Here is a 14,772-nt window from a genome sequence, read left to right as displayed (position 1 = left end):
GTGCCTTGGCTGCCTCTCATCAGCTTTCTTTGACACTTGCAGACCCTTCTGAGGCCAGAAAGTAGCAACAACTGCCCTAGTTCTTGACCTTCTTCCAGCGTTTAAGAAATTATTGGGGAAAATAAAACCTTCATTAAAGAGAACATTATATTCTGCAACCATACTCATGCCATGTGTCTTTATACAAAGCACCCCAAAAAAATCTTGACCTTGTGAAAGCATCTCTGGTCATTACAAGACTTGTCCTAAGACACCCTCTCCTCCCCAGCACTACTCGGGGACCTGATGGGAGCTATGCTGTGGTGGTGGCCTGTGGTGCAGGGAGGGTCCTCTTGCCAATGGTCTCCTGTGTCACTGTCATGCATGCCCTCCCACCCCCACCCCCCGATTGCTTTATTGTTTGAAGGCTATGGTAAAGGGCTGCTCTGAGCACTGTGACAGAGAACAGCATAATGCTCCTGTCAGTCTGTGGGTCCAATCTCCTATACGTATTACCCAGTAAAATACTGCAGCTCCAAAGGAGTGTGTGGTCTGTCAAGTTAAAGTCATCATGTATCTGCTGAGATGGTGTCCTTGGGCGCTGAGGAGGAGGTACTTGAGTGTAAGGTTACTTACTACTGTTGTTATTTACTGTTGTTTGATGTCTGGAGATGGTAAGTAGCAAAGGTAGTACACTCTTTTACCACAAGTTATAAAGGAAAAAAAAGAAAAATCCCATGTTCTGTTATAGTGTGCACCCTGGGCTCTTAAAATGGAAGTTTCTGTTTTGTCTCCAAGCCTTCTTTATTTTGTAGGCAGGCGTGAGAGCTGTAATGCTAAATGAATGGTATGTATTAAGTCCATACAATAGCTCTTTAAAAAACAATTACATATTGCACAAGAGGGAGAAGAAACCACTCCATTCCTGTAAATGGCCACTTAAGATGTAGACAATAAACAGATAACTGTAATAAATAATCTGGCATATTTTAGCTTTAGCATTTAGGAGGAGTAAATCAGAGCTCTTTCCCCATTGTCTGCTGAGATGCATTGGAAATGGAGTTGGAGTGAAAGATTTCACTCGGAGTTGTGGCAAGGTGTTGGAAAGACCATGGGAGCGTGTAGGAGTCTCCTGCCCTCCCCTGGGTTTTATTACACTTTTCCCTGCACCACCCCTCCCTGTTCACAAGCATGTGCCGCTCTCCCCTGAAATGGGAGAGACTTCCTTAAGTCTCACTTGCCTCTTGTGAATAAATGCCAGAGCAACGCCTGGGGAATAAAGCCTTCGCCGGCAGAATTAACACGTCTCCCAGATTGCTCATTGGGTATTTAGTCCATCGCCTCTCCAACGGCTTTGCTTTTCCACCCTCCTCTGCCCATTCATACCTGCTCCTCGCAGACAAAACCAGCTGCTCTTCTGCTCTGTGCAAAGTCTGAGTGCTGGTATTTAAATGCAGCTCCAGTTGCTAAGCCCCGGCGAGCAGCGAGTGCCTGGCTGAGGCTTGCAACCGAGGGCTGTGTCGCTTTAAGGCATGTGATACTTTCCCAAGCAGGGATGTATTGAAATAGGCAACGGTACTTACAGCATCGTATAGCAGTGTACATACAACTGCCTTACTCTGCACTGCCCGCGCTGGAGTGAGGCTTCTCTGTCATTAAATGTAAACTGCTTCTCGTCCTTAAGTATCCTGGAAGCTGCAAATTATCTCAAGATCACTTCAAAGGTCTCATCAAGCGGAAGGTGATGCTAGGAGATGATTTAAAGGTGAAAATGAGAAGGTTTCCACCCCTCAAACCTTGGCCACTTTTCTGACGGCAGAGTCTTAGAGCTCAGATGTCTTCTTTACTCTGGAAACAGGATTTGTAACGAAAAAGATTTTTTTTCTTCTTTTAATCCTGATAAAGAAGATTACTGGGAAGCTATTAAAAATCCCTTATTGTGACACAATGGATTTAAAAAAGTGTTAGATCTCTCCAATGAACACTAATAGAGTGCTCTGCTCTTGGTTGGATTACTCAGGTAAGGAGCTCTTTAGGATTTAAGATTCAGAAAACAGATCAGATCATCAGATAAGTGGAGGAATACTCGCTGCTGTGTTTCTTTACTAATGATAAGATGATCTGTGTGTAAAAGTGTGTATGTGAAAGCAGTTTGCTGACAAGTGCATGAAGAAATGTTTGTAAGAAATGCTGGGCTGTGAGCAAAGGTAGCTTGAAATAGTGTAGTTCGGGAGTTGTTTTTTTTTTTTAATAAAAGGAAGAAAAAAAAAAGGTAGGAAGCTAATAATAAAGACTGAGTGGGTTAAGTAAGTCTGCTCTCCATGTGGCAAAGGATACGGTGCCGGAGGAAAGGCACAGAAGCATTTAGCAATAGAAGTTTGGCTTTGCTTCACTGTTTGGCTAGTATTTTTAAAGTTCAGTTTAAATAACCTTAATACCTGAAATATCCCTATGTGAGAGTCACCTTTCTCTCTTACCATTTTGTATAAAAAGCATGGAACACCAAATATGACGCGAAAGCATTAATTCCCAGAGACATGCAAAACCTACTGGGAGCTCCCTGATCTGAAGGGATTGAACCTCTTTTGCAAGATAGAGGTGTAAAAAGAGGGGAGAAAAAGTAGACTGTATACTGCAAAATAAACAGTTGGAAATGAAATTAATTACATGCTAAGCTGCGCATCAAACAGTGCAGAGAAAGAAAGAGCCTCATGCTCTTATCAAAATAATGTTTTGGTGTTTTCTATTTATATTTGTCAGTTTACGTGGTTCCTCTCAACCAGACTTAAAAAGCTTCCCAAAGACTGTGTGCTACTTTAATATTGGGGCAAAAAAAATATAAATTATATGCATATTTTTTATTACCACTGTATTTCACTATTGCAATATTGTTAATTTTTCTAGTGCAGAAATCCCCCAATAGATCACATACGACTCTTGATTATTTTTTTTTGAAATTTTTTTGTAAATACATGATTTTTCTATGAGAGAGATTTAATCTTTCTAAGTCTTTCTTGCTCTGTGGAGCTGATGTTGAGCTGATTGGATTATTAGATAGAAGACAGCATCACGTCATTGGCTGGATAAGAGTGCCTGAAGTTTGATTAATTTGGCAATATGAAATGCAGCAGAAGGTGTTGTTAAGGGAACTGGACGATGTGTAGCGTAGCTGAGCCTTGCAAACCTCCCGATCCTTGCAGGCACTGAGAAAGAGCTGCTGGAAGTTAAAAAGTCAGAGGGAGATTTAGCCAGTTAGTACAGTAATGAATACAAGTACGAAAAACCACATTTGTTTGTATTGGATGGCCAATTATGCCAGCACTGGGAGACAAAGAGATTGCTCTTTCTCTTTGTAATAGTGCCAGAATTTTAAAAAAGATTTCTATCTACTCTGTGAAAGGATCAAATCTTCTATAGAATATGTCTGAAATTCAGTCTGGCCATACCCCAGTCCCTTTATATGCACAGGTCGAACAAAAGGAAGCTCATTTCATCTGGGGATTAGAACATAATTCTGAGAAACAATTACTTTGTTTAGCAGGCAGCATCATGATTAAAAATTAATGCTCGCAAAAGTAAAAAACAATGAAGTGTTACCTAGTGTTACCTTCTGGGTCAGTATTAGCCTTCCAGTCTTGGGAATGGAGTATTTTCGAAATGCATCTCAGATACCCAAGGATGTTGCATGCCTATCTGTAATGTGTTTAAAGTAGTTTTGATATTGTCTGGGCATCATGTTTTTTCAGCTGGCTGTTTGATTATTTTTTTATTTTTCAACTCCTCTGTAAATTCAGCTATGGACCAGTGCGGGAATATTTTCCAGCCTTCTATTTACATTGTTTTTTCTAGTCCTCAGATCATTACAGTTTCATTTTTACCACTGAATTATTAAAGTTATCCAGGCTTCTGTGTTGACATCTTGTTACATCAGCTGTCCTTTTTGGACATGACCTTTGTTGTAAGACAATTGCATCCTCCAGGGGGGAAAAATAACCAAGAGGTAAAAGACATTTAGGAACAGGAGTAAAAGAGGTGGTGGGTGGGGGAAATATTAAAAATACTGTTGTAATGGAAGCTGACTATTCTGTGTGCTGTAAGGCAATGGATAATAATGTCTATCTAATATTTTGTTTAGAGAATGGCAGTGGTCTCTGCAATGTCCTGGGTCCTGTATTTGTGGATAAGTGCCTGTGCAATGCTGCTCTGTCAGGGGTCCCTCCATCACACTTTCCAGCAGCATCACCTGCACAGACCAGGTAGGACTGAGATCAGCTGTGGGATGCCGTAAGATTGCAGGCTCTCTGCCCGTGCTCATGTCTGTCTTGATAAATGATTGAATAATCATACAATCCTTTTTCTCATTTAACTTTTATGAGTTGCTTACCTTTACATTGCACAGCATCTTTTTTTTATTTTATTGGTCTAATATGTGTTGTGCTTTACCAATCTGATGTTGGATTATTCATCCTTTAATGTCATCTTCTAACAACTTCCCAACACAGGAATCCCATTTTGGACAATTGTTTTTCTCTCTTTCTGTCCTTATTTCCATCTTCCCTTCTCCAAATTTCATGCAGTTCTGGAATGGGTGTATAACTCGAAGGTGTTGTGACAACACAGGTTTGGATAACTTTGCAGTTACCTGATCCATACTGGACACAGGTCCCACTGGCACCAAATCTCACTCAGTCACTAGTGTTTACTGGAGGTTGGGTATTTGCCTTAGCATAAATGAGAGAGACAGTTATTATCAAGTTCTCAAGTTTACTTCTGAAAATTGATGCTTTTGTGAAAGTGCAGCCCAGAGGAAAATTTGGGACTGTCTTTCAATGGAATGAAGTGCCTGTCAAGTCAGAATAAATCCCACAGGTTAGCAGTGGAAAATGCATCTCACTTTGACTGTTGTGATCCACAGAGACTGCACATTAGTAGTTTTATTGTGTTTTTATTAATGGAAATGGATCATGTAACTTTTGTTAATTGCTCTCTGAAGAATGTGCACCACGTTAACAATTACGAAGTTGGCATTCTAGTGCAGTATTATCATCTGGTTAAAATTAGATGGGTCAAGAATGTTGCTTAACAAATTTGGATGCGAAGAAAGGTAGGAGAGGTTTTAAGAGCCTTAGAAATGAAAGATGGAAAATGTTAACTCGCAGTGATGAATCATTTAATGATGTGGCAACTAATAATTAAATAGTTCTTTTATCTAATGGCGTGTCTTCAAAGACAGATGTTCTTGAACTGCGGGTCTTTAGCCACCTTAACGACTCAAAGTTTTCCCAACTACTTTCATTGTCCAAAAGTCAGGTATTGGCACTGCCTTGCTTTCTTGTAATATGCATAGCATAGAGGAATAGACCTGAGCCTTTGATAGACCAGCTCTCAGTAACTATGTTAGAGCATCAGATTAACTAAAGGTGTTATTTTCACTAGCTGGCACCAAAAGTTTGAGAGTATTTGAAGTTGAGTGGTGAGGTTCTTATTTGGGACTTGCAGAGAAATGAACAAAATATTTATTACTATGCAATTGCAAGTAACGCTGCAGGTTGTTTGAGTCTGTCCCCCAGTGAAAGAAATAGGAAAAAACAGCCCAGCTAAACAGATAGGTAAGAGGAAAATGTAACCTCATTTTACAAAATCACTTGAAACAAGCGACATTATGAGAAAAAATGAGTGCTGGGCAGATTCAGAGCTCTGCAACATTTGCCTAAGCTTGAAAAATCGTCTTTTTTATGAAACAAGAACAGCAAGACACTGAATGCATACCAAGTATTGGGGAAATGTGAAAAATGACAAAATCTTTCACTTGGAGATGTGATACAGATAGAGTGAAGGTTTTACAGCTGCCTCATCACCTACTTAGAAACAGCCAAGCTTTCCCTCCTGTGAGCCTTTCTCAGGCAGCTTCTCCACACCCTACATGAATAAGATTGATGGTGTTCTGATTCCAGGCAGCCAATTTCAGTCTCTCAAGAAATAATCCACTACATTGACAGATGAGTGGAATTTGACATGATGTTCACCTCAGATTCAGATTGTGCTGCACCTGGGAACTACCAGCTAGGGAGTGTCCTTTAGGGAGACTGTTAGAGATTTTGGACAATTTCTGCTGTCACAACAGAAAATAAAGACAGTGCTTTTTATAAGGCCATGAATTTCTAGTCTGTCAACTGAATGTGAAAGGTTGTACATAAAAGGGATGGAAATATGTTAACTAGAAAACTGAGTGATTTTAATGTATTCAACTGCAGTCCCTGAGCACACCCTATTTTTCATATTTATAATATTAGGAATGCGTCATTTACTTTTAGTTAGTCACTGTGTAAGTAAGATTAAAATGTTCAGCCAAATAAAAGTGAATAAAAAATGCATGCAGATGAGCCAGTGCATAATTTCAGTAATTTAATATTTGGTATATGAAATTTCAACTTATTGAATCATAGCAAATATAGCTGTAATCAATAGCATGCTCAGCATACCTTTTCTTTCAGTTCATGATCTTAGATAGATAATGAGATGCTCTAAAATAAGAGAATTGGAGCTGTTCAGCTCCGTCGTGGGGCTACTTTGGTACAAGATAATTAAAAAGGCAGGTTCCACCCCTGTTTTGTGCTTCTCATACTTGATGAATAGAAGAGCCTTACTTGAGCACAGGGAGGTGCAGGTAAAAGATGAAATCCTCGTGGAGTGTATTTGGTGTAATAAACTTGAACTGAACTCAGGGCATTAGCACAGTGAATACACCTGTCTGTACTACTGCAGTTAATCTGGTTTTGAAACCCTGGAAATAAAGGGCAACACATGAAAAGGCTGGCTTATCTTCAGAGATTTCTGAGCTTGTTATATTTTTTTTTTTTCTGAAACTTTCTTAAGCAAGTATCTGAACTGGTTGACATAGATTTCTACACAGTGTGCAATCACACAAGTCTCAAGCTTCCTGTTAGTGTAATATAAACTTTCAGTTCTATAATTCAGTACTACTTTATTCAGTGAGATGACTTAGCAGAAGGTACAAACCTGAAAACAAGTGTGATAAACTGCTTTACATGGCAGTATTTGTAGCTTTATTTTCTGTGAAAAGTTGGCAGGCAGGCACAAATAGTAAGGGTGTAGTAAATATTGCTTGAATTTAAGTTGGGTATGCTGTATTTATTATTTGTATCTCCTTATTAATTCTTTCTTATCTCATTAACACAATGAAAAGTTTGAACGCTGCTGTTAAGTAACCTCAAGTATTGGTGGCTGCTTCTTTTGACTCTGGTAGGTAAGGTGGGCAGGGTAGATTTTCAGGCTTCTTTGCTGGGATTGGAGGAGACCTTTGGAGTAAGCTAGCTGAATGCTATTGCAGTATAATTCCCCTTGGGAATTACCCATGGCTTTCTGCAGGTTTTTTTATGACTATATTTCATTTTCATGAAAATTATGTTAGGCAAAGGATGTGTGAAAGCATTCACAGGAAATAACTTTATGTGGAAACAAATCTCCATCTTTTTCAAGCATGTCACTTCTGTGTGATTTAATAAGAAACAGTGGTAATGAGAAGAATTCCACATTGGCTGTTTTAGGCTCTAAGATACACAGTTGTAGAGCTGTTGAATTGGCCTGAGGATTAGAGTGGACAGGTTGTGATTTTCAGAGTTAGCTGAGTGCCTGTGATAGTCCATTGATCATCTGATTGACAGGATTGACCCTGCCTAGAGGTAGGAAGTAGATGCTGGCATTTGGCAAGACAACAACATATTAACAAAGTAAAGGATTTAAGTTTAAAAAAATAACCACCACCCTTTCAATCATGCAATTCTTAGCAATTTTTCTGGCTTTCTTCCATAACAAGGGTTGTTTTCCTCCTGCTGAGGACCACCAGCTAGTATTGGATGACAGCAGATAGCTCTGGCCAAGCATTGCTTAAAATATGGGAAAGTACATTGGATTCACCTGTAAGTCTGTGCGAAATAATTAGGTACACATTAAGTATGCTAGGTTAGTCTTGCCGACAGTGTAAAGATGTGAGGCAGACACAAGCAAAAACATGTACCTACTGTAGCAATGCTGACATTTGCAAATATGTTAATTAAAAATAGGTCTATTCAGAGGAAGAAATCATGGAATGAATCAAGGCTGGAATTGGATGCCTACTAAACATGAAGTACCTTTTATTGTGACAGTAGTTAATGATGGTGCCCATTAAAAATAGTCTCAAATGTTTCTCTGTACCTCATATTATAAGGAAGAAAATCAGTCTCAAAGCAATTCTGCACTAACTAACCAGTAACATCGACCTACAGATGCTCTTAGCGTGTTTCTCAGTAGACCGCATTTTGCAGAACCTTGGGTCTGTGGCTGTGAGCAAAAAATGTCTCGGTTCTGATCTTGGCCTTCCCACTGATTTTTATAGCCTTGGGGGAATCTGCATATTTTCACATTTCAAAAGGCCTGCCGTTTTCATATGTCACATGTATGTGGCAATTCAGCTCAAAACAAACTGGGAAGAATGATGGTCTGATTCTAATTCCTCAGGAAACTGTAAATAAAATGTGTCTTTATTTTGCAGAACGATTGAAAATTGGAAGATTAATTCAACGGGATTTTGGCTCTTGGTATTGACAAAAGCAAGTGTGGGACTAGGTAGCTGAATATATGCAGTTCCTATGATTAGCAAGAACTGTATTCCATTAATCATACGGTGTGAATGCAAACTGTTGCCTTCAGTATTACAATATCCAAATTGCCATGCAACAGCTTAGCCAGTATCCAGCAGATCATGTCACAGGCATGAAAGCTGACGACTGGTGTTTCTTGCTGTGTTAATTAAAATGAACAAACTTATAAGCTCGAAGGCCTGATTCAGACATCACTTACACCAATAAATGCACAGGAAACACCATATGTATCCTGGTTTGTTCACGATTGGAAAACCTGCTCACAACAAGCTATTCCAGTCACTCGCTGGAAATATCTCTCTCGTGACACCTTTCTGTTATATACCTCTGGCCTTCACAGTCTGTTCTGGAAAATGTGAAACTACCACCGACTGCTAAGTAAAGAAATCCAGATTGGAGGTACCTACTGTGTTCCTGGTCGCACACAAAATATATTTGGATGTATGTGAACAAAACTTTGTATTTTGTGTAGGCAGAGAACTGATGTAATGAAATCAACACTTAAGGGTGAGGTAGGATTACTAGCAGCGTGATAGCAATGAATTGCCTACTGTGCTTGTGTGTTGCACTTGTTTGCAGCAGCAGACTTTATTGGAAGTATTGCACCCTGTGATTTTATTTTTTTTGTAAAAATCAAATATCCAAAGAAGAAACAATATAACTGTAGGGTGTGTTTGCAGCTAGTTAGCTATGGTTGTGGGTTTTTTCTTTTTTTTTTTTTTTTTTTCCTGGGGTCTGTAAGCTGTTAATTCAATGTGCTCCTCTCCCTCAGGTAAAGGGGGAAAGGGTAGGTAGGCATCGCTAAGGAGCGACCAGCGCTCGGTGGAGGCTCAAAGGCGAGAGGACACCTCTCCCTTCACCAGAGAAGGGAGTGTAGCTGGGAGGCTGGCAGCTTGGTTGCAGGTGGAGGAAAGCTGTCACCAGTCATGCCGCTGAACGCGACACCTTGTTAGTTCTGATCCAGGGAGACTAAGCAACCTGAGAGGGGAGCAGGTGTTGCAGCTCGATGGACTGTGAAGAACAGCATGGCCAAGGTGTGAGGTGGGGCACTGAGCAGACTGCTGTGCCCAGCGTGGCTCCACGGGAGCCACTGCAAGCGTGGCTGTGTTCCCTGCAATCACCCTCACAGCATGCCTTGTGCAAAAGAGTGATGGCAAGGTGCTAACAGTGGTGTTTCGAGACCAAGGATGTGATTCCTGCATGTGATTTGCCCAGGCAGTGCCTGTGCTCTGGTTCAGTGCTCCAGTTTGGTTCCCCTTGCTCCGTCCTTCCTCCTGGCCGTGCTCCTGTCCCTGTTCCATGCCACTTCAGCTCTCCCTCGGGCCTCTCTGCAGGCAGCCACGCCGGCAGGCACAAAGCACATCCTCCTTTGCATGGCAGAAGCTGCTCTGGGAAGACTGGGACCAGAAAGCACCTCTTGCTGTGATGACCCCGGCAGGCATCTCCTCCTCCCATACCAGTGTGCTGAGCCCCATCTCCAGTGCAGCCTTGGGGCTTTGGTGACCATGACGGGACGTTTCAGCGCGCTCGCTATTTGTAGCTTGCTGTCACGGTATTAAAGACCGGGAATTGATACAGCGGTGGTGGAGTTCCAAGGAAAATTTGGCACCTACAAATATAAACCCCAAAGGCAAACTACATTGCTCTGCGCTGAAGTATTTCTGCTGATAACATCAAGAAAAACCTGCCTTTAATGATTAGCCTACTTTAGTCCAAGGCTCATTTATATTTTAAAAGGCAATATCCAAGTGCATTTCCTCATAAGATAGAAGTGTTTTCTCCCATTATGTTTCACATTGTTTTATCCTATCCCACTTACAATCTTTGTATTTCCTTTTGAATGTTTTCTTTTCCACTCTTCTGTGAAATCAACCTTTGCTGTGAGTAAGATTTATTTTCCTGATGGGATTCAGCATTTTTGCTGTTTTCAGATGTTTTGTACAGAACAGTTATCTCCAGCTATAAACTTTTTTCTTTTGCATGGGAGTGGTGCTGGAGATTTCTTTTCATTGTGCTCTAGGCAGGGACCACGAGGACTGTAGCACAGTTGGACTCTAAATTTATGAGACTTGGCCAATGATGCACAATGGGGAACTGGGGCTGTAAATTAAGCTGAATGAAGTTACAAAGCCCAGTGTATGTATCTGTGACTCATATTTCTATGCTCTATTTAGAAGATTGTTATCTGACATCTCTCTCTCGCCTTCTGTATTCCTTTCAGAACAACAGTTTTCCCCTTTTCCTTCGCAGTGGGTGAAGAAACCATTTCAACCCTTCTTGAAAGGTCACTTCAGTGACAGCAGGTGTAAGATCACTGTTACTGTATGACAATAATTCTGTCATAGTATCCCATTGTAATCCTTGTTTTACTTTGAGAGAACACCTTTTCTTGGGAGCTGAATTGCCTGCAGGAATGGAGGATCTTACTAGTTTTTAGGAGATGTGAAAGTGATTCCTTGGGAATCGCCAAGCAAAGTGCAATACGTGGGAAGTCTGCTACCTGTGATGGCTGAATTTCCTTCTGCCATGGAGCTCTCACTGTGGTGCCTTGTCTTTGAGCTACAGGTAATCTGGGAACAGCCTGCTCTACGCTAGCAGCTCCCACCAACAGTCATATGGGCTGAGTGCTTTTTAAAATGGTGCATAAATATTTCTTCTATGAGCTGTGAAGTTTTATTTGTATACTTACATCTCACTAAATGAATAGGTAATTAAAAAGCAGCTTAAATGGTGATCCTTGTCTCTTGATTATTAGAAGAGCTGCTGGTTCAGATCAAAATATGCATTTCATGCGTCCTCATGCATTATATAAAACTCCTATTGGATTAATTATTTTTTCTGCAGATGGTAGATCTGAATTGAGAACCTCCATTGTGAATCTACCAAATACAATGTGCAAAAATCACTTCTGCTGTTAACTGTGCAAGTTAATTGATGGAGAACTTGAATGGAAAACTCCTATGAACGTACATGTCAGTTTATTAGGAAGTGGGAAACTCGGAATTATGATTTCCTATGTTGTAAATAATGTCAGCAGCCATGAGGGTCTATAGATCAGCTTGAGTGCAGGCAAGAGCCTCAGTCTTAACTGCACACACTCTGATAAAATGTTTTTGTTTTTCGGGGTTTTTTTTACTGTCCTCATTAATGCTTCTCAAAAATGCTGCTAAATATTTCTGGCAAGCAAAGCTTCAGTGTAATTTTGATGTATTGTTAAGGATTTATTAATTATAATCTTTTCTTGCAGAGTCTATTTATATTTGATCATGACATTAATTGGTTGCCAAAACAAACTAGAGTTAATTGTGTTTAATTAAGTGGTGGGGAGCAAGCAAGGATAGTTTATTTGGAAAATCTGTTTCATTGATTTATATGTTTATTTTTTAAAAGAGTATGAATAAATGAAGGGAACCTATTGTTTATCACCTTTTTCCCTACGTGCTGCCCAGGAATCATCAATAACATAGTTGTGACTTTGAACATATTCAAGAGTTGAAAAGTATCTGTATTATATATGTTTGTCTACACAAACCTGTAAGAAGTAAATGTTCCCATTCTGAATCATCCTGAATTTAAATAAAACCTGAAACCAAACAGGAATGAGATCAAATAACATTAAAACTAACAGTCAGGTGTCTGCAGAGCAATGTGTCCTGAAATATACATTTTAGAGAAAAACAATTTCATTTCATATTTGGCTAAAGGCACTTTGGATATGGAAGATGAGGTAAAATACACTATAAAATATTATACAATTACAACTACAAAAATATTTTCTATTAATACAACATATATTGTATTTCCATGACCTAGTAGCTACTATATTTTTCTGTCATGCATTTCAAAACCTACTAATTTTACAATTCAGAAGCTTTTGTACATCAGCCAGTTTCACATTTTAAAATGTGCTAAAATCAGAACTAAGTGGAGAATTCAGAGGACTTCATGTTTGGTTTTGGTTTGGGTTTTGTGTTGAGCTTCCCCCCCCCGAGGAATCTGTTTCCTAAGTTGAAACTGTAATTTGAAAATAGTTTGATATCTTCATGCCTTTCTTGTTTCTGCCTTTATTCCTTCCTTGGGGGGGGGGGTAATCTACATAAGGTTTGTTATCTCAGTAGCTACCCAAAACAGGTCATCATCCTGATAAATGAATAAATCCTGTCTGGAAGCATATATTCAGTTATGCCAGTGGCTGCCTTTTTCCTGAAAGAAATCAAGACCTCAAATGTCATGTCCGATACCAATGTAAACATACGGAAGGTCTTGTGTGTTCTTCTGGCTGGTACCAGCTCTTGTTTTGGTTTGCAGCAGCACTGGAAATAAAGGATAAAGGAGGTCTAGTGTTTCCAGAAGTTGTCTTTCCTCCCAGAATCTCTTCTCTTTTATTAAAAGATATTTCCTTATCTAAGAATCTTGCTTAAATCATAAGTTATCAGGGCTACATTAACCCTGTTTGCTGTGACGATCGTTAACTCATTAAGTTCCTCTTCTTAGTTACTGGCATGGAGTGCTTTCAAATTTGGGTGGTCAGTCAGCCAGAAGTCGTTGTGTGTTTAAAACTCAAAGGATGCGTTGAAGATAACAGAGGGGTTTGAGTTTGTGATTGGTTTCAGTGTGCCAGGGCAGGATGTGACAGAGAATGATTGTGTCTAAGCCAGCTCCCACACCTGTAATGTTCTTATTTCTGCAGTAATACCATATTTTTCTGAAGGCTTTAAAATTCAGCTTTTTTTTTTTTTTCTCCTAGGTAATTAGAAACTGTCTTTTCATGGCTGAAACCTCAGCACTTTTTCCATCTAGTCAGCTGCCTGGGTGGTGTTTATCTTAACCTTGTTTTGAGTTTCTCCGACAAATAGATGACTCCTTTAGTTCTAATTTAGTTTCTCTTGGTATTTCTATTATCTCTTTCTAGCTGGCAAGCAAGGAAATCAGATGTGCATCAAATGAAACCATTTGTCATGGATTAGTGCATGCAAATGCCTTGATAACAGCTATAGACAAAAGCTGGCGAGCGAATGCTGACTTTGGAGGAGAAAATTAACAAGGCCAAAATACTAGCAATAGCAGTCCCTAAATGAGATTATTCTATGCCAAAGAGCAAGGTGACACTCTTCTGTCCCCTCCCTTGCCATGTTTTGTCTTACTAAAACTTTAAGACATTTGGTTAATGCACAGTGAACCCTGCGCAGTGGAGAATTGCCCATGGGAGCTTCTGGATTTCCCAGGGCTACACAATATTGGGACCTTCGCTCTGTCCTTTAAAACCCATCTGGATCCACAGCGGAGGGGTGGGGTGGGACTCATAGCTAGGCAAAAGTAGAGATGACCATTAGTGATGCTCCAGCATCTATACCCCAGTTTGTCACAGCACCCTGGGAGTCAGAAGAGCTGCCAGGCAGGATACATTCCATCCACCTCAACATGATTCACTTAAGTATCTTCCTCAATGCCTTGGTTAGAAATGATTTATATTTCCCTTTTCCCCCGAGGACAGAACTGGGTAATTGTTTGATGCTGATTTCCTACTGTTGATAAGATGGTGAATTGAACAATGACAGCAGTTATTAGATATTTATCTCATGCTTGTGATTACTACTCCATTCTTTTTATGAGCCTGGTTGGACTTTTTTTTTTTTGAGTCCTAACAAGTAAGTTGAGCTCTGCCAAGTTCCCCACTTGAAGGATGTTGTGAGGAAGAGCCATGGCACAGTTGTGAAAGGGAATTTGAGATGCCTTGACTGGGAGCAGGCTGTGGGCAGCAAGCACCCTGTGCACGTTTGCATGTTGTGTTTCCATCCCCCCGACCCCCCTTAGGAGAGTGCCGGACACAACCTTTAATTTAGTGGAACTCCCACAACGTACCCAGGTTACCTGCTGTTTTCTGTAGGTTTTTACCTTGTTTCAATCTTTCCCCCCTGCTCCCCTCCCCCCCCACCCCCCCAAAAAAAAAACCCACACAGGAAAAAAAAACCCAACACACTGTTTAGTCTATTTCTAAATTTGTCTTCCTTCCTTTAAATCAGTTTCCTTTATTTTCTTTTAAATCTTTCTTTGTGTAAGCTCTTATGGCTCTGATGTTTAGAAACGGCTCTCTGACCCTCCCGCTCTTACAGTCAGTGTACCTTGACGT

The 14,772-nt window shown here is 40.2% G+C and overlaps 1 protein-coding gene across 1 annotated transcript in view; it reads left to right on the top strand.

Moving 5' to 3' along the window:
* Positions 1–1,392: 1,392 nt before the first annotated feature.
* The window catches only part of TAFA1 (TAFA chemokine like family member 1), a 231,554-nt gene continuing 218,174 nt past the window's right edge, over positions 1,393–14,772 (top strand). Inside the window, exons 1-2 of the mRNA XM_056338783.1 lie at positions 1,393–1,999; positions 4,115–4,235. Of these exons, the coding sequence (XP_056194758.1) occupies positions 4,118–4,235 (118 nt within the window). The 5' untranslated portion in view covers positions 1,393–1,999; positions 4,115–4,117. The remainder of the gene's footprint in view (positions 2,000–4,114; positions 4,236–14,772) is intronic.

This window comes from Falco biarmicus, chromosome 4 (genome assembly GCF_023638135.1).
Source record: "Falco biarmicus isolate bFalBia1 chromosome 4, bFalBia1.pri, whole genome shotgun sequence".
Taxonomy (NCBI): Eukaryota; Metazoa; Chordata; class Aves; order Falconiformes; family Falconidae; genus Falco; species Falco biarmicus.
The sequence above is the reverse complement of the archived record's forward strand: the minus strand, read 5'-3'. Positions and strand labels throughout refer to the sequence as shown.